Source organism: Pyrenophora tritici-repentis, chromosome 3 (assembly GCF_003171515.1).
Source record: "Pyrenophora tritici-repentis strain M4 chromosome 3, whole genome shotgun sequence".
In the NCBI taxonomy this organism is placed as follows: domain Eukaryota; kingdom Fungi; phylum Ascomycota; class Dothideomycetes; order Pleosporales; family Pleosporaceae; genus Pyrenophora; species Pyrenophora tritici-repentis.
In genome coordinates, this window is record NC_089392.1 from 2,228,175 (window position 1) to 2,248,570 (window position 20,396).

General features: G+C 48.0%; 8 protein-coding genes across 8 annotated transcripts; 2 read left to right on the forward strand and 6 right to left on the reverse strand.

Moving 5' to 3' along the window:
* Window positions 1-237: 237 nt before the first annotated feature.
* Window positions 238-4,128, forward strand: PtrM4_082160 (uncharacterized protein; the record flags this gene model as incomplete). Its single annotated transcript, XM_066106515.1, has 1 exon — window positions 238-4,128. One exon carries the CDS (start codon window positions 238-240, stop codon window positions 4,126-4,128), a length of 3,891 nt encoding a protein of 1,296 aa, XP_065963453.1.
* Window positions 4,129-4,782: 654 nt separating this feature from the next.
* Window positions 4,783-5,469, reverse strand: PtrM4_082170 (uncharacterized protein; the record flags this gene model as incomplete). Its single annotated transcript, XM_066106516.1, has 2 exons — window positions 4,783-5,040; window positions 5,137-5,469. The coding sequence occupies 2 exons, from the start codon at window positions 5,467-5,469 to the stop codon at window positions 4,783-4,785; spliced, it is 591 nt and encodes a 196-aa protein (XP_065963454.1).
* Window positions 5,470-6,508: 1,039 nt separating this feature from the next.
* On the reverse strand, window positions 6,509-9,955 carry PtrM4_082180 (uncharacterized protein; the record flags this gene model as incomplete). Its single annotated transcript, XM_066106517.1, has 1 exon — window positions 6,509-9,955. The coding sequence occupies one exon, from the start codon at window positions 9,953-9,955 to the stop codon at window positions 6,509-6,511; it is 3,447 nt and encodes a 1,148-aa protein (XP_065963455.1).
* A 36-nt stretch (window positions 9,956-9,991) lies between these two features.
* Window positions 9,992-11,344, reverse strand: PtrM4_082190 (uncharacterized protein; the record flags this gene model as incomplete). The annotated part of the gene is made up of 1 exon (XM_066106518.1): window positions 9,992-11,344. One exon carries the CDS (start codon window positions 11,342-11,344, stop codon window positions 9,992-9,994), a length of 1,353 nt encoding a protein of 450 aa, XP_065963456.1.
* A 1,002-nt stretch (window positions 11,345-12,346) lies between these two features.
* On the reverse strand, window positions 12,347-15,790 carry PtrM4_082200 (uncharacterized protein; the record flags this gene model as incomplete). Its single annotated transcript, XM_066106519.1, has 1 exon — window positions 12,347-15,790. The coding sequence occupies one exon, from the start codon at window positions 15,788-15,790 to the stop codon at window positions 12,347-12,349; it is 3,444 nt and encodes a 1,147-aa protein (XP_065963457.1).
* Window positions 15,791-15,829: 39 nt separating this feature from the next.
* PtrM4_082210 (uncharacterized protein) lies at window positions 15,830-16,414 on the reverse strand (the record flags this gene model as incomplete). The annotated part of the gene is made up of 1 exon (XM_066106520.1): window positions 15,830-16,414. The coding sequence occupies one exon, from the start codon at window positions 16,412-16,414 to the stop codon at window positions 15,830-15,832; it is 585 nt and encodes a 194-aa protein (XP_065963458.1).
* Window positions 16,415-16,621: 207 nt separating this feature from the next.
* Window positions 16,622-17,162, reverse strand: PtrM4_082220 (uncharacterized protein; the record flags this gene model as incomplete). Its single annotated transcript, XM_066106521.1, has 2 exons — window positions 16,622-17,066; window positions 17,095-17,162. 2 exons carry the CDS (start codon window positions 17,160-17,162, stop codon window positions 16,622-16,624), a joined length of 513 nt encoding a protein of 170 aa, XP_065963459.1.
* Window positions 17,163-18,531: 1,369 nt separating this feature from the next.
* PtrM4_082230 (uncharacterized protein) lies at window positions 18,532-20,388 on the forward strand (the record flags this gene model as incomplete). The annotated part of the gene is made up of 1 exon (XM_066106522.1): window positions 18,532-20,388. One exon carries the CDS (start codon window positions 18,532-18,534, stop codon window positions 20,386-20,388), a length of 1,857 nt encoding a protein of 618 aa, XP_065963460.1.
* Window positions 20,389-20,396: the final 8 nt, after the last annotated feature.

A 20,396-nucleotide genomic window follows, 5' to 3' on the forward strand; every position in this document is an offset into this window, starting at 1 on the left:
CAACTGCCAAGGCTTTGGCCATACAAAGCTTAAATGCCGGAACCAAACAGCATGCCAGCTATGTGCGGGGACCCACCCTACATCGCAGCATAAATGCTCCACCTGCACGACAAGTGGGAAGCCTTGTATCCATACACTCCCAAAATGCTCAAACTGCAAAGAACCTCACTTTGCTAATAGCAGAGACTGTGAAGTCCTCGCAGCTATAACAAACAAGGAGAACCAATATACAACAGAATGTTAGACAGCATTAAGATTCTCCAAGCGAATCTGAATAAGAGTATCCAGGCTACAGAGTCTACTCTTCAACTAGCTGTCGAACTAAGGGTTGATATAATTGCAGTCCAAGAGCCTTGGCTCACACCAACAAGAAACAACGACTACGCTGATACTAGGTCCACTAGCCACGCAGCATACCTCCAAATTCTCCCACAATCCGAACCAAAACTCCGCCCTAGAGTGCTATTCTATATCTCTAGAACGCTATTAGCAGAAACCCACCTACTAGAAGGTTTTACGTCAGATCCAGACGCTATAGCACTAGTAGTACAGAAAGGAAACCATAAGTTTAATATCTTCAACCTATACAACGAGAGAGGTATAGGAGATACAAAGACTATCCCAAGAGTTCTTCTAAACACAAACACAAGACTACCAGAGTCATCTATTCTACTCCTAGACGCAAATGAGCACCACCCGTGGTGGGACCCACTATGCACATCGACGAGCCTAGGAGCACCCCCATTTGTAGAATGGATAGAAAGCCAAAACCTTAGCCTTCTAAACACACCAGGAACGGGCACTTTCTTTAGGCCACACCTATCAAGAGAATCAGTTTTAGACCTATCCCTAGTTACCCCAGACCTAGCTGACAAAGCTATTGACTGGCAAGTCACTACGGAGACTGGATCTGACCACTACGGCCTACTCTTCTCAATTCGATCAGACACCGACCAAGTAGACAATCCAATAAACCAACGCAAGTTTAACACAAAAAAGGCGGATTGGCCACTTTTTCAAAAAACCCTAAACGAGGCTATTCAAAACAACATCACGCTACAGCACATAAGCGAGATAAACGACCCTAGGAAACAAGATTGCAAGAATCTAATTCTAGAAGAGGACCAGGAGCTTCAAAGCAAACTAGAGGAGATAGGGGAAGCAATTACGCAAGTCATCCAACTAGCAGCTGACAAAGCAATCCCAAAAGTCAAACTAGGTCCTAAACCAAAACCCTGGTGGAACCAGGAGCTTACTAAGCTAAGAAGAGAGCTTACTCACTGCCAAAGAGTCTACACACAACAATTGCAACAGTTGTCCATCCAAGAGGCATATCTATTCAAGAAAGACTTCTTAATAGCGCGGAACACCTACGCAAGAGCAATCAAGGATGCCAAGAAGAGACATTGGAATAGCTTTCTAGAACAAGAAACCCCACAGTCTATCTACAAAGCTATGGCATACACAAAGGATCAAAAGGTCGAAAAGATTCCACCTATCCAAGGAGAGATACTAGAGAAAACATTCAAAGGAAAGTGCAAGGCCTTTAGAAAAGCACTTTTCCCTCCTCCTCCAACAGCAGAACTACCAAGCTTTCTAAACTATCAAGAGAGCATTTGGGACTGGCCGCAACTATCAATTTCTGAACTAGAACAAGCCTGTTCTAGTAAAGTTAAAAGTAGTACACCAGGGCCTGACGCTATTACTCAAGATATTATAACCGCTGCATTTAAGTTCAACCCAGAGATCCTCTTCATCGCCTACTCAATCTTGTTTAATTACGGATACCACCCTCGGTGCTGGAAAGCAGCTACAGGAGCAATTCTCAAAAAACCATCCAAACTAGACTACTCTCTCCCGAAAGCTTATAGAGTAATTACTCTCTTAAACAGCCTAGGGAAGGTACTAGAGAGAATTATCGCCAAAAGACTAGCTAGTCTAGCAGAAACCACAAACCTCCTACACTCCTCACAAATTGGAGGTAGAAACAAGAAATCTGCAATAGACGCCGCTCTCCTCCTAGTAGACCAGATTCAACACAAAAAACAGCAAGGCCAAATTACTTCCACAGTGTTCGTGGACGTCAAAGGAGCTTTTGACCACGTCATACACAACCGATTTCTAGACCGACTTAAGAAACTTGGACTCCCAATTAGCTTAATTTGCTGGGCGAAATCCTTTCTCTCCAACAGGACCCTAAGACTGGCATTCGATAATAAGATTGAAGAATTTAGCAAGATTACAGCAGGCATTCCACAGGGCAGCCCAGTATCACCAATCTTCTTTCTTATCTATATCCGAGACCTATTCCCAGCCTTACAAAGCTTTCAACTATCGTATATCGACGACCTATCTCTCACTACGTCATCAACCTCTCTAAAGAAAAATACAAGAGCACTGCAAAAAGAGATAGCTACACTCTTTGCCAAGGGAGAGCAGCTAGACATTATCTTCGACACATCCAAAACAGAGCTAATCCACTTCACCGCTAAGAAGGAGAGGATGGAAAGAGCCCTCATACTCCCAAACAACGACCGGATAGAACACAAAGACACTGTCAAGTGGCTAGGTATCTATCTAGACAACCGACTATCATTCAAATCACATGTGTCTATACGTGTAAGCCAAGCCAGACAAGCTTTCTACAGGCTAGGAAGACTAGCGAACATTGAACTCGGCCTATCAACACACGCTATTAGACAACTATACTTAGCATGTGTAACCAGCGTGTCAGACTACGGAGCACAAATATACTGGCAAAACCAACCCTACGCTACAAAGAAACTACAGTCACTACACAACCTGGCTTGTCGAAAAACACTAGGAGTGTTTAGAACAGCACCAACAGTCCCTACAAGCCTCGAAGCGAGCCTACTACCACCAACAATTAGGCTTAACTCAACTATCCGGAACTACGCAAGCAGAGCAAACCTGCTAGCCAACACCCATCCAATTGCAAAGGCAATAACTCGGATCCAATCAACTAATCTCCAACGCTCAAAGAAACCAAACCAGCACAGACAGCTACAAACTATTACTAACGCAATTCCTAAAAACAACAAAAGAGACACAGAGCAGACTATCCCATACCGGTTTAGGCCATGGGATACTCTAAACTATACCGTAACAGTCTCTCAAAAATCCAAAGAAGAGGAGGCAAATGCGCACCAAGCCTACATTAAAACAAGGCTAGACAATTACACGACAATATACTCAGACGCCTCGCAAACACAAGAAGGAAAAGGAATAGGAGTTGGGATAGCAGTCTACAACTCAACTCAGCAAGAAATCTACTCAGAAACAGTTAATATCGGACAATACCAGCTAGTCTACAACGGCGAACTAGAAGGGATCACACGAGCATTCGAATACGCAGCAAAGAACGCTACAACCGACCAGGAATTTGAGGTCTACGCAGATAACCAAGCAGCAATCTACAGGCTTAAAAACCTATCAGATAACCCAGGACAGCATTGGCAACTCCGATGTCTAAAAGCGGCAAATACGATCCGACGAAAACAAGCAAACATCCACCTACTCTGGGCACCTGGACACACAGATATAGTTGGAAACGAAAGAGCAGACTACCTAGCAAAAGAAGCAACCAAAGAGGACCCCAGATCAACAACAAAGAGCATTGCCTACCTAGGCACGACAATCAAAAGGATACAACAAACGGAACAACGCCAAGAGTATGAGAAATACAAAGCAAGAGCAACCGCTCTAAACAAAGCTACCTACTCAGCCAAATACCCTCTTAAAATCAGCAAAACTATCCAAATGCCACAGAACACGAAAAGAGTAACCTCTAGCGCCTTCTACTCTCTTAAGCTAGGACACGGATACTTCAACTCCTACCTAAAGAGATTTAAGAAACGAGACTCTAATCGCTGCACCTGCCAAAACATCCAAACGCCAGAACACCTACTACTGTACTGTCATCTATACAAAGACCATCGAAAAACGCTCCTACAAACAATCAAACATCGCCCAGTCACACTACCACTACTACTCCACACTAGTATAGGTATAGAAGCAACCCTAGCTTCTATCACTAGCACCAGAATAGGAACAAGAAAATGGTACCTAGGACAGCCACCAGAAGACCTACAGAGAGACACTGTATAAAACTAAAACCACAACCCTCTCCTTTGCCACAAGAGCCCGCTGATACATCTCTTTCTACTTATCAAACTGCTCTTTAGCACCTGGCAACAAACAGATACAAGCTATCTTTTGTAGAAAAGCCAAAAACCATATTAGCGAACCATACCAGAAAACCATGTAAATTAGAAAAACTATTGGAACAAGGTCTCCTCTGGTGGTATGACTACCATAGGGAACCGAGTAGAGGTATGTTAGGTCACCACGTATTGGATTGAACTTCACTAAGAGCTATTGTTCTATCTACTTGTTGTTATGATGATCTTAGGACGTACATGACAGATCATCATTCCGCGTCGGTCCTTCTGCTCGGGCTTACTCCACGAACCTCACCTCGCCGACCTGGACTGAACCTAACATATTCTTAACAAAAACCAAGATAGAACGGCCTTCGGCCAAAGTCCTACATAGTCTCTGACTGAAAAAGGACTCTAATGGAATAATAATAATAATAATAATAATCACTTTTGTACAATATCTCATCTAATCTAACAACAAGCTATCTCGTGCTAAAGGTTATTCGGAGAGCGGCTCGGAATAACCTTCTGCCTATGGACTGTGCGGATGGTCGAAGCGTCGTTCGGACCGAGATATCATCGAGGATTCACCAACTGGGCTCTAGCCCATCACAACGAACGGTGGTAGAGACCAGCCAGACGCATTGATGCACTCTATCGCTGTTACCCACTCGCGATTGCCTGGCTGTACGATAACTGCTCTGCCAACTCTGTCAGAGCTAGTCACAACTTTTGACGTTGCAGCGACGCCTATAGCGAAGCCAGTCTTATTAAAGTTGTAGATATCCTGGTCTAGCACGCCGTACGTCTGGCGCGTCTCCTCTACTAGCTTAAACCACGCTACAATGGCGATAGGATCCTTAGAGTTAGCGCGCTAGCTATTAAGCCTTCTACTCCACTTTGTCTGAAGCTCTGGCTGGCTCTAGATAAAGCGCGACATTTAGTTCTTGCTAACAGGTTGCGGAGGTGGATCTTGGCCACGCGCAGCGAGTAGAGTGTCTGCCATCCGTCGCACGTCGATAATATGGGGCGGAAATCCTCGTCGATCAAGGTCTAGGATCCACTGCACGAGAGACTGCTCCTCGATAGGTGATAGCTTACGCCTAGTAGATAGAATCTCTGATCGTGGCTGGACACCGTGGAGGCGCGTCTGGAGAGTTGATTTTGGCACGTCATACGCTGCTGCAAGTGCGCGCACTGATTGTTTTGGATTATTACGATAGGACGCTATAGCAAGACTTAGCCTGCCTTCACGAGAAGTCTGTATAGAGCGTTGTCGTCGCGGCATTGTGGTAGTTGTGCAGAGCGTCGGGTCAAGTTTCGTGGGGCGGCCAGCTTACCCGAGGTGGGACGCGTGATGCTCGGGGACGCGTGATGCTCACCCCACCACAACAACAACATTTTTCCTGTATCTTGAACACGCGACACCTCGCCCAATATGGATCCAATTAATGCAGCGATTGAATTTTTAGAATCGCAGCTATCGAATGCATAGTCCTGGTATACAAAAGTCGCTGCGCAGTTTGGTGTATCACGACACACGCTCGCTCGCTAACACTAAGGCAAATGTTTCTTACATGCCACTAAATTACTCAACCAGCAATTACTTAGTTAACAACAAGAGTTAGATCTCGTAAACTACATTAGATAATTAATAGAGGAGGGCTTGCCACCTTCTAGGCGTATGCTACAAAATTTCTGCACATCTATTGCTAAGAAGCCTGCCTCCCTACGTTGGGTGTCGCGCTTCCTTTAGCGTCACAAAGATGAGCTGAAATCACATCACGGCAAGGGGAAGGACCGACTCCGCCACAAGGCAGATTCCCTATACAAGTACGAGCACTGGTTTCAAGATTTAGCTAGGATCCTTCTTAAATATCACGTTAGGCCGGGTGATATATACAATATAGATGAGAAGGGCTTCCACCTTAGTAGAGGTGAAGGTACCTACAGAGTCTTTAGTAGGGACTTATAGGAGCGAGGGGGTCGTTGTTAACCTATACAGGACGGATCTAGAGAGTGGTTAACAGTGATAGCGGCTGTATGTGCTAATAGGAGCGTAGTCCCACCTACTATACTATACGCCTCGCCTTTAGGCAACATTCAAGATGTCAGATTAGATGAGATATTGCACAAAAGTGATGGATGTTCATGATTGATTGTATTGTTCTCTGTTCTAAGGTGCGCGCTGAGAGTTTTGTTCTGCTAAGACGCTAACCCATTATTAGCTAGCGGTGTCGGCACTTTCGGCTCGACACGCCTGCTATCTGACACACCCCCTCAGCTTGGAAGGCATATTGCAAGCTGCATAAACTGGTTGATCGATCCTACATAATGAGGCCTTCCAGTTGCTCTTGCACCTCCTTAAGCTCAATCTCTCTGAGCGGGGCTTCTTCGCGCTCGACGAGTCCCAGTTGATCAAGGAACCTGGCCCATTTATTGGCTGGCAGTGGCTTTGTGAACCCGTCTGCGATCATGTTGTCAGACGGCACATACTCTACCTTGATCACCTTTCGGGTAACCTCTTGTCGTAGCCAGTGATTGTGTATATCAACGTGCCGAAGTTTTGTTTGAAGTTTGGCTACGTCCTCTGTGACTAGTCGGATGGTCTGTTGGTTGTCGCATTTGATTGTGATTGTTGGATCGCTCAGAGTTACCCGAAGCTCCCTCAGCAGTCGCGACGTGAATATGGCCTCCTTGGCCACCTGGGAAAGAGCAAGTAATTCTGCTTCCGTGGTTGAAGTAGTAACGGTATCCTGCTTGCTTGCTCTCCAGGAGATGAGGCCGCCAAACAGCTTAATGGCGTAGCCTTGTGAGCTCTTCCTGTCCAGGGTGTTGTCTGCAAATGATGCGTCACTTGCTACTTGAAGACCTTCACCTGTGCCTAGCTCCAGAGCTAGGTTCATTGTCTTTCTTAGGTAGAGTAGTACGCGGTCCGCTGCCTCTTGATGTTCTATGCTTGGATTGACTAGGAACCGAGCGAGGCGCGATGTTGCGAAGGCGATGTCGGGTCTTGTGGTGACTGCTGCGAACAGCAGAGATCCAATCTTGCGTTGGTACTTGCTGACTTCAGCTGGTGCTGCGAGTCCTTTTCGTGGTCGGAGTTCGATGCCTGACATTGGCGTATCATGCCTTACATTTTGGTGGTTGATGAGTTGACTGATTTTGTCGACGTATGCAGCTTGAGATAGCTGTATGGTCTTCTGCTTGCGATTGCGCATGACCTCTACGCCGAGAAACCACTGTAAGTCGTCTCCTCCCGTACAAGCGTATTTTTCTTGGATCCGGTTTATGGCCTTCATTGCCTCTGATTCTTGCTTTGAATGGTACGCAACGATGATATCGTCCACATAGAAGAAGATGATAACTCCGTCCTTGATCATGCAGCATGGCTCCTGTGGTATTTGTTGAAACCCTATCGAAGCAAGAGTTGCGGTGAATTCTTTCTGCCACAGTGATGGTGAGATCCGGAGCCCGTAGAGTGCCTTTTGCACTTTGAGTAGAGTGCCAGGCTTCTGATATCCTTTTGGCATCCTCATGTATATTTCTCTGTCGATTGCAGCATGCACAAAAGCATTAGTGACGTCGTATTGCTTCAGCTCAAGATCGTATTTGGCGGCGATTGCCATGAGCATTCTGAATGAGCGTCCTGCCAATGTTGCTGCATATGTGTCTTGGGAGGTTATGTTGCGTTGTTGATCTCCCCTTACCACCAATCTTGCCTTGCATTTGATGAGGCGGTGATGCTTGTCGAGTTTGTAGGTGTATACCCACATACAGTCTAGAATCTGGTGCCCTGCTCGTTTGACTGGTGATGCTTGGACCTCAGTCCATGACTTCATTTGTTGGTGACTCTGAAGGTGTGTCTTTTCTGCTTCCTTGAACATTTCGTATAGTGGATGGTCTTCTAGCTTTGAGTATGCTGTTGGGAGTGGCGGTAGCTGGTTGCGATGGGGCTTGATTCCCTTGGATAGCAGTCTCTTCACCTGAGCCTTATCGATTGGCTTTCCTTCGTGTTGACCAATGTGTCCTGATTCGGTGCCGGCCATGAATGCGGCTGCCCATGGACTGGTCATTGATGTTGATTGGTTGGACATGTTCGTCATATCCTCGTTGTTCACCTCTCCTTGAACTAGCAAGGCCACAGGTGGAGGAGTTGGTGGCGGGGTTAGATATGCCTCTACCACCTTCCTTCCTTGGTGGTATCTGGTTTTCTGAGTGCGCGGGCTCTCTTCCTGCGTCGTATCGTCCTCGTAGAACGTCTCGGTTTCTGGTTGTTGGCTCTGAGTACCTGGGAGTTCGACTGTTCTCACCCAAGTTGCGATTTCCTCTAGGGTGTTGTGCATGAGATTGTCCATCAGGTCCTCAGTCTTGCCGTTGAAGATTGTGTCTTCGTCAAACACTACGTCGCGAGTGCTGATTACCTTTGCCATGGATGGGATCCATATGCGGTAAATGTTCGTTGACTGGTATCCCACTAGGTATCCAATCCAGGCCTTCGGATCTAGTCTCTGTAGCCTGGACTTTCCTCTGTGGGTGTCGTCTGTCATTGCGAAAGCCTTACACCCATATGCTTTTAGGTGAGCTTGATTTGGTTTTCGAGGTCCGGTGACTATGCCGTTGATGGCAGCTGCGCGTGTAAAGAATATTTCGTATGGTGTCTTCCAATTGTTTGGGTAATTTGGCGTTCGATTGTATAGGTATACCGCCGCTCTGGTAGTTTCTGGCCAGAGTTCCCATGGAAGGTTTGCATCCAGTCGAATTGCGCGTGCCTTTTCTTTTATAACACCCCCTGAGCGCTCGGCTCCTCCGTTTTGAGCTTGAGTATCTGGAGCGGAGGGCTCGAGTTTGATTGATAGGGACGTGCACCATTTTTCGACCTCTTGTTTGACGGTAACGATCTCGTTGTCAGTCTCGATGACTTTGACTGTGATGTTGAATTGTTTCTTCATGAACTGGACGAAGAGGCCTAGGAGGCGAATGATTGAGCGAGCCGGTCTGTTGTCCTTGAAGTAGAAGTCCCATGTGTATCGGGACCGTCGGCAAGTGACCAGCATTTGGCTCTTCTCCTTGGTGAAACTGCCGTCCTCATACTCATGGAAGTCGATGGCTACCCTTTCACCTGGCCCTTCGTCGTTCAGTCTGGGCGTCCTGCGTATTTGTCGTTTCGATTTTGACCTGCCGCAGGCGTCACACTCCACGGTAGTGATGCCCTTGATCCTCACCCCCTCAGATTGCTGCACGAGGTGCTCGATCGCGGACGGCCCGGGATGTCCGAGTCGTTTGTGCCATAATATGGCAGTAGCCTTTTGTGGTGATCGTTTGGCTCGATTCATACGCACATGAAAGGCTGAAGTTGATGTAGTAGGTGGCTCGATAACCCATTGCCCATAGTGTTCCGATAAGGTGGCAATGGTTGAACCATCCCATCGTCGTAGGCTTGTCGGGTCTTCTCGATTGTCCCACCATATACCTTGTCTTCGGAGCAGCCTGAATGATACGAGGCTGCAGAGGAAGTCTGGGCACCAGGCAACATTGCTCAGGTGTAGAATTTGTTTGCCCTGAGCCCTCTCTGCCGTCACCTTGACTGCTCCGTATCCTTGTATCCAAACCCTTGAGTTGCCAGCCCAAATGTAATCTCCCATCGCAGGCGGGCGTACGTCTTCGAGCCTTGAGAGGTTGTTGCAGATGTGCGTCGTCGAGCCAGAATCCAGGATGAATGCATCCTTTAATGGGTATCCTTGATTGCTCGCATTGAATGCCGCTTTCATCATGCCCTCGTCCAGCCTCGAGATCTCGCGTCCATCTAGTCAATCAGTGACTGAGTCCGGTGTTTGTGATGTCGTAATGTAGGGTGTAATTGATCGTGATGCCGTAGTTAGGCGTGGTCGCTTCGTTTCCAGGTTTGTTTCCTGTATTATTCTTTGTAAGTCTGCATCATGCTGAAGTTTGTACTGTACCAGCTTTGTGATGTGTTTGTTCGGTTTGAACCAATCTGGGGTCTCCAAAGTTGGGTTGACATAGTAGCAGCTACTGATGTCATGGCGTTGTTCACAAGCAGGACATATATCGCCAGCTTCTGCTGTATTCCTTTTCTGGAATTGCTTGGACTTGTTGCCAGGTGCATTCATTTTGCGTTTGTTTGTTTGCCTTTGGTTTCCCTGGCTAGGGTTGGTAGATGGCGCTCTAATTTGCACACTTGAGGCGTCCCCCTGTGTGTTCGAGTCGGATTCACCGCTCGCCGCGTAGGCTGCTTCACCCGTCATAAAGGCACTTCTTGATTTGCCTCGTGTTGGGTGAGCTAGGCTCATATGTTCGCGGAAGAGTTTCATCATCTGCCTTCTTTCTATATTGTTCCGGTCGCTTCCCGCTCCAGTGAATGTTGCCATCCATGCTGGGGCAATCTTAGAGACTGCTTTTAGGAAGTCGTCCACAACCAGCTTGCTTTGTATCACGTCCCCTATCTTTAGGGCTTCGGCGCGAGTTGCAGCTTGGTCGTATTCGCTGAGCCATGATTCCCAATTTTGCGGGCTTCTCATAGGTCTCAAGGAATCGTGGTACCTCTCTCGTACCCTTCTGATCTCATCGTCGAGGTCTACTCCAACTGCTACCTGGAGGTTTGTGATCCAGGTGCGGAGAGTTCCATGTTCCTCAAAGCAGCTCACTTGAAGGTGTGGGCTAACTGTTGCATTCAGGTGTCTGATCATTGCCGCAATGTTTGTGCGTTCGTCTCGATAGTTTCGTTCGCGTATTTTGTATGATTCAAAAACCATCTTGAATTCCCTTGAGTCCCCATCGTATGCCTCCTTCCCCTCCGCTGAGAGTTCTGAGTATCGAGCTGGTATGGCTGGAGTTTGAACAGCAGGGTTGACTATGTCAACTGTATCTTGTGTAGGCGCTCGGGCATTGGCTCTCGCGGTTCGTGTAGAGGAGGATGGAGCTGATGATGTATTTCTCAGAGCAGCGGCTGGTTCATAGTCGGATACGAGTGGAGGGAGAGGTTCGGTCGGCTTTGTACGAGGCTGAGTGTTGCCCGCTGGATCTACAATGTCCCAGATCTCTAGGGCTTCGCATTGCATCTTGATTTGGCGGTACCAGGGGATCCATTTGCTCGAGTCGGTGAGGATGACTGTTGCGTCCCTCTGGCTCTGGTTTGTCGCCATTATTGCGTGTTCGTTGCTCGTTATAGAGGCAGTGAGACTCTTAATTGTCAGATTAGATGAGATATTGCACAAAAGTGATGGATGTTCATGATTGATTGTATTGTTCTCTGTTCTAAGGTGCGCGCTGAGAGTTTTGTTCTGCTAAGACGCTAACCCATTATTAGCTAGCGGTGTCGGCACTTTCGGCTCGACACGCCTGCTATCTGACACAAGAGCGCTAGGCACAGTCCGCAACAATCAATTAAGTGGGTCCTAGAAGGTTCAGATTGGATTGATTGATTACCGCTTTAAGCCTAGTAGTTACCTATAGGAGTTTAAGCCCTACCTAGATAGGTAAGTGGGTCTAGGAGAGTGACCGGATTGAATTGATTGTTGCGGAGTCTAGCGCTAGGTAAAGGATATTAAGTACGAGGACAATCAGGTAATGGTAGGCAGTACCGAGACGGGATAGAGCAATAACAAGGTAGGCGTGGCTTGGCTGGAGGACGTGTTTGATAGGTATACAAAGGACAAGGCCCCCCTACGTCACCGACTACTCCTCCTGGACGGCCACTTATCCTATTAAACCCTAGAGGATCCTACCCTTGTTACTACCTCCTCATAGTAACCACACGTTGCAGCCGCTAGATGTAGGGCTCTTCTTACCCCTGAGTTCTGCGTACAGCCACCAGCTCGAGGAGTACCTTGCCAAGACCTAAGGGCTCCTTTCACTTAAGAAGGGAGACTTCTATCACCTATTTAAGCAAGCCTAGGACACCTCCTTCACCGCCACTAACGTCTAGTTGTCAGATATAATGAGATATTGCACAAAAGTGATGGATGTTGATGATTGTCTGTATTGTGTTCTGTCTATCGTGTGTCCGCGCTTGTGGCCCTCTTGAGGGGCGCACTGACCCTCTCTACGCTGATTGGTTGCTGCCAACGTCGAGTAACCCTGCTATCTGACACACCCCCTCAGCTTGGAAGCCCTGATTGCAAGCTGCATAAACTGGTTAATCGATCCTACATATAGAGGCCTTCCAGATGCTCCTGCAACTTCTCAAGCTCAGCTTCTTTCAACGGGGATTCTTTGCGTTTAACAAGTCCCAACTGATCAAGGAAACTGGCCCATTTATTGGCTGGCAGTGACTTGGTGAATCCGTCTGCGATCATGTTGTCAGACGGAACATATTCTACCTTGATCGTCTTTCGGGTAACTTCTTGTCGTAGCCAATGATTGTGTATGTCAACGTGCCGAAGCTTTGTTTGCAATTTGGCAACGTCTTCATTTACTAGACGGATTGTCTGGGTATTGTCGCACTTGATTGTGATAATTGGATTGCTTAGGTTTACCTGAAGCTCCTTCAACAACCGCGACGTAAAGATTGCCTCCTTAGCAACTTGTGATAGGGCAAGCAGCTCTGCTTCTGTTGTTGATGTTGTCACAGTATCTTGCTTACTTGCTCTCCAAGCGATGAGTCCTCCGAACAGCTTAATTGCGTATCCTTGCGAGCTTTTCCTGTCTAGTGTGTTGTCTGCAAATGATGCGTCACTTGCTACCTCAAGGCCATCGCCTCTACCGAGTTCGAGGGCTAGGGATTCTGTTTTCTTGAGGTACAGGAGCACACGGTCTGCAGCGTCCTGGTGTTCTGTACTTGGATTGACTAGGAAGCGAGCAAGTCGTGATGTTGCAAAGGCTATGTCGGGTCTTGTTGTGACTGCAGCGAATAGAAGCGAGCCAATCTTGCGCTGGTAGCGGTTGATCTCGGACGGCTCTGCTAGGTCACTCCTGGGTCTGAGTTCCATGCCTGACATCGGCGTGTCATGTCTGATGTCTTGTCGGCTTGCTAGTTGGCTGATTTTGTCTGCGTATGCGGCTTGAGATAGCTGTATGGTCTTCTGCTTGCGATCACGAATGACCTCTACGCCGAGAAACCACTGTAAGTTGTCTCCTCCCGTACAAGCGTATTTTTCTTGGATCTGGTTGATGGCCTTCATTGCCTCTGATTCTTGCTTTGAATGGTACGCAACGATGATGTCGTCCACATAGAAGAAGATGATAACTCCGTCTTTGATCATGCAGCATGGCTCCTGTGGTATTTGTTGAAACCCTATCGAAGCAAGAGTTGCAGTGAATTCTTTCTGCCACAGTAATGGTGAGATCCGGAGCCCATATAGTGCCTTTTGCACTTTAAGTAGAGTGCCAGGCTTCTGATATCCTTTTGGCATCCTCATGTATATTTCTCTGTCGATTGTAGCATGCACAAAAGCATTAGTGACGTCGTATTGCTTTAGCTCAAGATCGTATTTGGCGGCGATTGCCATGAGCATTCTGAATGAGCGTCCTGCCAATGTTGCTGCGTATGTGTCTTGGGAGGTGATGTTGCGTTGTTGGTCTCCCCTTACCACCAATCTTGCCTTGCATTTGATGAGGCGGTGATGCTTGTCGAGTTTGTAGGTGTATACCCACATACAGTCTAGGATCTGGTGCCCTGCTCGTTTGACTGGTGATGCTTGGACCTCAGTCCATGACTTCATTTGTTGGTGACTCCGAAGGTGTGTCTTTTCTGCTTCCTTGAACATGTCGTATAGTGGATGGTCTTCCAGCTTTGAGTATGCTGTTGGGAGTGGCGGTAGCTGGTTACGATAGGGCTTGATTCCCTTAGATAGCAGTCTCTTCACCTGAGCCTTGTCGATTGGCTTTCCTTCGTGTTGACCAATGTGTCCTGATTCGGTGCCGGCCATGAATGCGGCTGCCCATGGACTGGTCATTGATGTTGATTGGTTGGACATGTTCGTCATATCCTCGTTGTTCACCTCTCCTTGAACTAGCAAGGCCACAGGTGGAGGAGTTGGTGGCGGGGTTAGATATGCCTCTACCACCTTCCTTCCTTGGTGGTATCTGGTTTTCTGAGTGCGCGGGCTCTCTTCCTGCGTCGTATCGTCCTCGTAGAACGTCTCGGTTTCTGGTTGTTGGCTCTGAGTACCTGGGAGTTCGACTGTTCTCACCCAAGTTGCGATTTCCTCTAGGGTGTTGTGCATGAGATTGTCCATCAGGTCCTCAGTCTTGCCGTTGAAGATTGTTTCTTCGTTAAACACTACGTCGCGAGTGCTGATTACCTTTGCCATGGATGGGATCCAGATGCGGTAGATGTTTGTTGACTGATATCCCACAAGATACCCAATCCAGGCTTTTGGGTCCAGCCGTTGCAGCCTTGACTTTCCTTGGTGGGTATCGTCTGTCATTGCAAAGGCTTTGCACCCATATGCTCTTAGATGAGCTTGGTTTGGTCTTCGGGGTCCGGTGACTATGCCATTTGTGGCAGCTGCGCGCGTGAAGAATATTTCGTAAGGCGATTTCCACTTGTTTGGATAATTTGGCGTTCGATTGTATAGGTATACCGCCGCTCTGGTTATCTCTGGCCAGAGTTCCCATGGAAGATTCGCATCTAGTCGAATTGCGCGTGCCTTTTCTTTTATCACACCCCCTGAGCGTTCGGCTCCTCCGTTCTGCGCTTGTGTGTCTGGAGCGGAAGGCTCGAGTCTGATTGATAGGGACGTGCACCATTTCTCGACTTCTTGCTTAACTGTGATGATCTCGTTGTCTGTTTCAATGACCTTGACCGTAATGTTGAACTGTTTCTTCATAAATTGGATAAAGAGGGCTAATAGGCGAATAATAGAGCGTGCTGGCCTATTGTCTTTGAAGTAGAAATCCCAAACGTATCGGGAGTTTCGGCAAGTTATTAGCATCTGACTCTTTTCCTTAGTGAAGCTGTCTGCCTCGTACTCATAGAAGTCGATTGCAATTCTTTCTCCAGGACCTTCATCATTTAGTCTTAGCGCCCTTCTTATTTGGCGCTTCGACTTTGATCTGCCGCAAGCGTCACATTGTACTGTGGTGATTCCTTTGATCCTCACCCCCTCAGATTGCTGTATGAGGTGTTCAATAGCGGATGGCCCTGGATGTCCTAGTCGTTTATGCCATAGCATAGCTGTCGCCCTTTGTGGTGATCGCTTGGTTCGATTCATACGCACATGGAAGGCTGAGTCGAATAGAGTGGTGTCTTCGATAATCCATTGCCCATGGCGTTCCGATAGGATAGCAATGATTGTTCCATCCCATCGTCGCAGGCTTGTTGGATCTTCCCGATTGTCCCACCATATTCCTTGTCGTCGGAGTAGCCTGAATGATACTAGGCTGCAGAGGAAGTCTGGACACCACGCAACGTTGACTATGTGCAGGGCTTGTTTGTCCTGAGATCCCTCTGTTGTCAATGTGACAGCTCCGTATCCTCGTATCCAGACTTTGGAACTGCCGGCCCAGATGTAGTCCCCTGGCGTCGACGGGCGTACGTCTTCAATTCTTGAGAGGTCGTTGCAGATGTGCGTAGTCGAGCCGGAATCCAGGATGAAGGCATCCTTTAATGGATATCCTTGTTGGCTTGCGCTGAATGCCGCTTTCATCGTGCCCTCATCAATTCTTGAGATTTCGCGTCCATCTAGTCATTCAATGACTGCGTCCGGTGTTTGTGATGTCTTGATATGAGGTGTAATCGATCGTGACGTTGTCGAGAATCGAGGTCGTTTAGTCTCTAGGGACATTTCCTGCATCGTTCTCTGTAAGTTGGTGTCATTTTCAAGTTTGTACTGTACTAATCTTGCGATGCCTCGATTTGGCTTGAACCATTCAGGTGCCTTGGCTTTGTTCACATAGTAGCAGTCAGATATCTCATGACGCTGTTCACAGGCAGGACATATGTCTCCAGCTTTCGCTGAATTCCTCTCCGGGATCTGCTTGGTTCTGGTACTTTGACCATCCATCTTGCGTTTGTTTGATTGCCTAGGGTTTCCCCGGCCTTGGTTGGATGGCGCTCTTAATTCCACACTAGAGGCGTCCCTCAGTGTGTCCGAGTCGGGTTCACCGCTCGCCGCGTATGAGTCTCCTACCGCGAAGGCGCTCTTTGGCTTCCCTCTTGATGGATAATGAAGACTCATATATTCACGGAAGAGTTTCATCATCCTTTTCCTATTCATGGCTTTCTTATCGTACCCTGGCCCTTGGAACCCTGCGGTCCAGGTTGATGCCATTTTAGATACGGAGCCTAGGAAGTCGTCTATTACGGCTTGTGTTTGCATAGCCTCGGCCACCTCAAGGGTTTCAGCTCGAGTTGCAGCCTGATCGTATTCATTTAGTCACGTCTCCCAGTTTGTGGTTGAACGCATTGGCTTGAGTGCGGCTTGGTATCTCTCTCGTGCTCGCGCTCTCTCCTCGTCTTCATCCACTCCAACTGTGTCTTAGAGGGCGGTTATCCAGTCGCGCAGCGTGCCGTTCTCGGTGCAGCAGCTAAGTTGTAAATGGGGTGTTACGGTTGTAAGGATGTGTTCGACCATCTTTGAGATTTTGTTGCTTTCTTCTTGATAGTCCCTCTCCCGTATTTTGTATAACTCAAGGCGCAGCTTATAGTCGTCGCGATCCTCCTTATACGCTTCTTGTCCTTTCTCTAAGAGTTCTGACACTCGCGTTGGTATAGTGGGGATTCGTGAGGTTGTTGTCGACATTTCTGTAGTGTCTTGTGCTGATCCTCGCGTGTTGCCTCTAGCGTTTCGGGTGGTATGCGATAAGGCAGCTGAGGGGCTACTTGACGGTTCATACTGCGAAATGTCTGGGGTAGCGGAGCCTCCGGTTGGATGCGCTGGAGTCGCACTCCTTCGGGTCCAACAGTGGCCAAATGCCTTGCGACTGGCATTTCAGCTTAAGTTGGCGGTACCAAGGGATCCAGTTGCTTGAGTCGGTGAGGATGACCGTCGCGTCCCGTTGGGTCTGGATTGTTGCCATTTTCGTGGTTTTATCGCTCGTTATTGAGGCAGTGAGACTCTTAATTGTCAGATATAATGAGATATTGCACAAAAGTGATGGATGTTGATGATTGTCTGTATTGTGTTCTGTCTATCGTGTGTCCGCGCTTGTGGCCCTCTTGAGGGGCGCACTGACCCTCTCTACGCTGATTGGTTGCTGCCAACGTCGAGTAACCCTGCTATCTGACACTAGTCCTTATTTGCAACCACTAGGATCGTCCTATGGGAGCCAGAGGAGGTGCTTAAAAAGTTCCGTACAACAACACCAGAGCCTCCTGAGTACCCTACTGCGATTAATATTGTTAACCGACGTACAGTAGGCGCGCTTATAGCAAATACTATTACCCCTGATAGTTATAAGGCGGCTGTAGTAAAGGAGACGCTCCTTTCACTACAAGCCTCAGACTCCGCAACAATCAATCGGATCGGCATGATTGATTCCTATCTAGGTTAAAGGCTGCCTAATGAAGTAATTCTTTAACCTATATAGGAATCAATCATGTCAATCGATTGATTGTTGCGGAGTCTGACAAGCCTATTAGGCTATACTAGAACATAAGAACAATGGCCTTAGGTACGCGTTAGGACGGAAGTAGAGGGACTATAAGACCCCTATCAACGCTCTAGATGTTCAGACAAATAGGGATAATTATTCAAGGGCTCTACTTCTGTCACTAAGGACTATACGTTATGCCACTAATTAGAGGATAGAGAATGAGCGTAAGATAGAGGAGGAAAAACGCAACCGACTTCGGACAAAGGAATTAAAGGCTGAGGCTAAACTTATTGCCGAAGAACAGGCCCGTATGAAGCGTGAGGAGCGGCTGAAGGAGAAGGAGAGGAAGAAGAAAGAGAAGGCTGCTAAGGCTGCTCAGGTAATTAAGGATTGTGAGGCTCGCAACGCTCTAAAAGCTATACAAACTTCCTAAAGTAGTAAGCGTAAGGCTTTAAAGCCTGCTGCAAAGCAACAGTTAAAAAAAACGACGCGTAGGTGGTGCTAGGGGGGGTGCTATGGCTGAGGTGCCTGCACCGGCACCTCCACCAACACTCACCCGCCGCGGCCGGACTGTTAATACCCTAGCTAAGTTTAGATAAGCAAAGTTGTAGAGCTACGTCTATAGATTAATACTCTAAAAAATCTCGCGATAGTAACTATTGTACGTGGTTGCGCAACCTCATGTTTGCCGTCGTCGCAATGTTGTTGGGGTGAGCATCACGCGTCCCCGAGCATCACGCGTCCCACCTCGGGTAACGTGTCCGTGCGCGTGATGCGCGGATTCGCGTGATGCGCGGGTAACACCAAAACACGTCAAACCCCTTCACCTTCAACACACGTTAACTCCACCAATATGGACCCAATTCAAGCTGCGATTGAAGATATTGAAAATCTAGAGCCAGGAGAACAGTTCTCGTATACTAAAATTGCTGCTAAGCATGGTGTTGTGAGATCTACGTTGACCCGAAGGCACCAGGGCCAGACAAGCTCAGAAAGAGACAAGAACTTCAACCAGCAGAAACTCAACCCACAACAAGAGCTAGAGCTTGTGAGATATATCGAAAAGCTCACAAAGCGAGGCATTCCTCCTACACGAGAGATGATCAGGAATTTCTCATCAGAAGTAGCCCATCAGCAGCTCAGCGAGAGCTGGGTTACTCGCTTCATCAACCGACACGAGATCCATCTCATCTCAAAGTGGACCAGCGCCATGGATCGTACGCGCCACCTGGCTGATTCTGAGTCAAAGTATAGACTCTACTTCGAGCTGCTGCATCGAAAGATCACCGAATATCACCTAGAGGCTCGAGATATATACAATATGGATGAGAAGGGCTTCTTAATTGGCTTGATAGGCAGAAGTAAGAGGATATTCAGCAGGCGTCAATGGGAGAAGAAGGAGGTTCGAGCATCTCTCCAGGATGGATCACGCGAGTTTCTGACAGTCCTGGCCTGCTGCTGCGCTGATGGGAGCTCGCTGCCTCCAGCCCTTATCTACGCAGCTAAAAATGGAGCTATACGATCGAGTTGGGTAGAAGATATCAAGGCAGGAGAACATGAGGTCTTTGTCTCATCATCTCCAACAGGCTGGTCAAATGATAACGTAGGCCTAGCTTGGCTGGAGCAGGTGTTTGATCGCTCTACAAAGCAACGATCAGGTAGATGGAGATTGCTCATCCTTGATGGCCATGGATCTCACCTCACGATGGAGTTTATTAAGTACTGCGATCGCCATAGGATCCTCCTCATGATCCTTCCTCCCCATTCGACCCATACGCTCCAGCCGCTAGATGTAGTGCTGTTCAAGCCACTCTCTCAAGCCTACTCTAACGAGCTCACTAACCATCTCCATAAGGCTCAAGGCCTTATTCCAATCAAGAAAGGGGACTTCTTCCCGCTCTTCTGGAGCGCCTGGATATCCTCCTTCACAGAGAGCCTCATATTGAAGGCCTTCGAAGCCACTGGGATCTGGCCGATGGATGCCAACGTTATCCTTCGTAGATTTGCTAGCACGCCAGAAGCTGAGAGAAGCTCATCGTCAGGGCTCTCTGATCATGACTGGAGAAAGCTCGATCGGCTAGTACGAGCTGCTGTTAATGATAGCCATCAGTATGAGGCAAGAAAGCTGCGCTCAAGCGTTCACCATCTCTCTGTGCAGTATGAGCTTTTAAAGCATGAGAACGAGGGCTTAAAGGAGGCTCTTCAACATAAAAAGAAGCACAGGAAGAAGGGCAAAGCTCTTGACCTTCAACAGCGCCAGGAGTATCACGGTGGCTCTGTCTTCTGGTCTCCTCGCAAGCTGCGTGAGGCTCGAGCTAGAGAAGCAGTACGGGAGCGAGATGAGACGGAGGAGAAACTCCAAAAAGCACGGTCCAAGAAGCAGCGCGAGGAGGCTCGACTGCAGCGTCAAGATGAGCTCGAGGAGAGGCGTGTGGAGAGGCAGAGACTCAAGGAGATGAGGGAGCTTGAGCGAGCTGAGAAAGCAGCTGAACGCGCGCGCCAGAAGGAGGAGAGAGACGCTGCTAAAGCTATACAACTACCCCAAAAGGGAAAGAGGAGAGCTTCAGCAGCTACCTCATCGAACAACAAGCGTCAAAAACGCGTTGAGGCTGCTCGCGCTGGTGCTCAAGTTCAAGAAGAGCCTCCAGCTCCTCCATCAAAGCTCACATCACGTGGCCGCAACGTCAACCTCCCATCAAAATATAGATAGTACAAGTT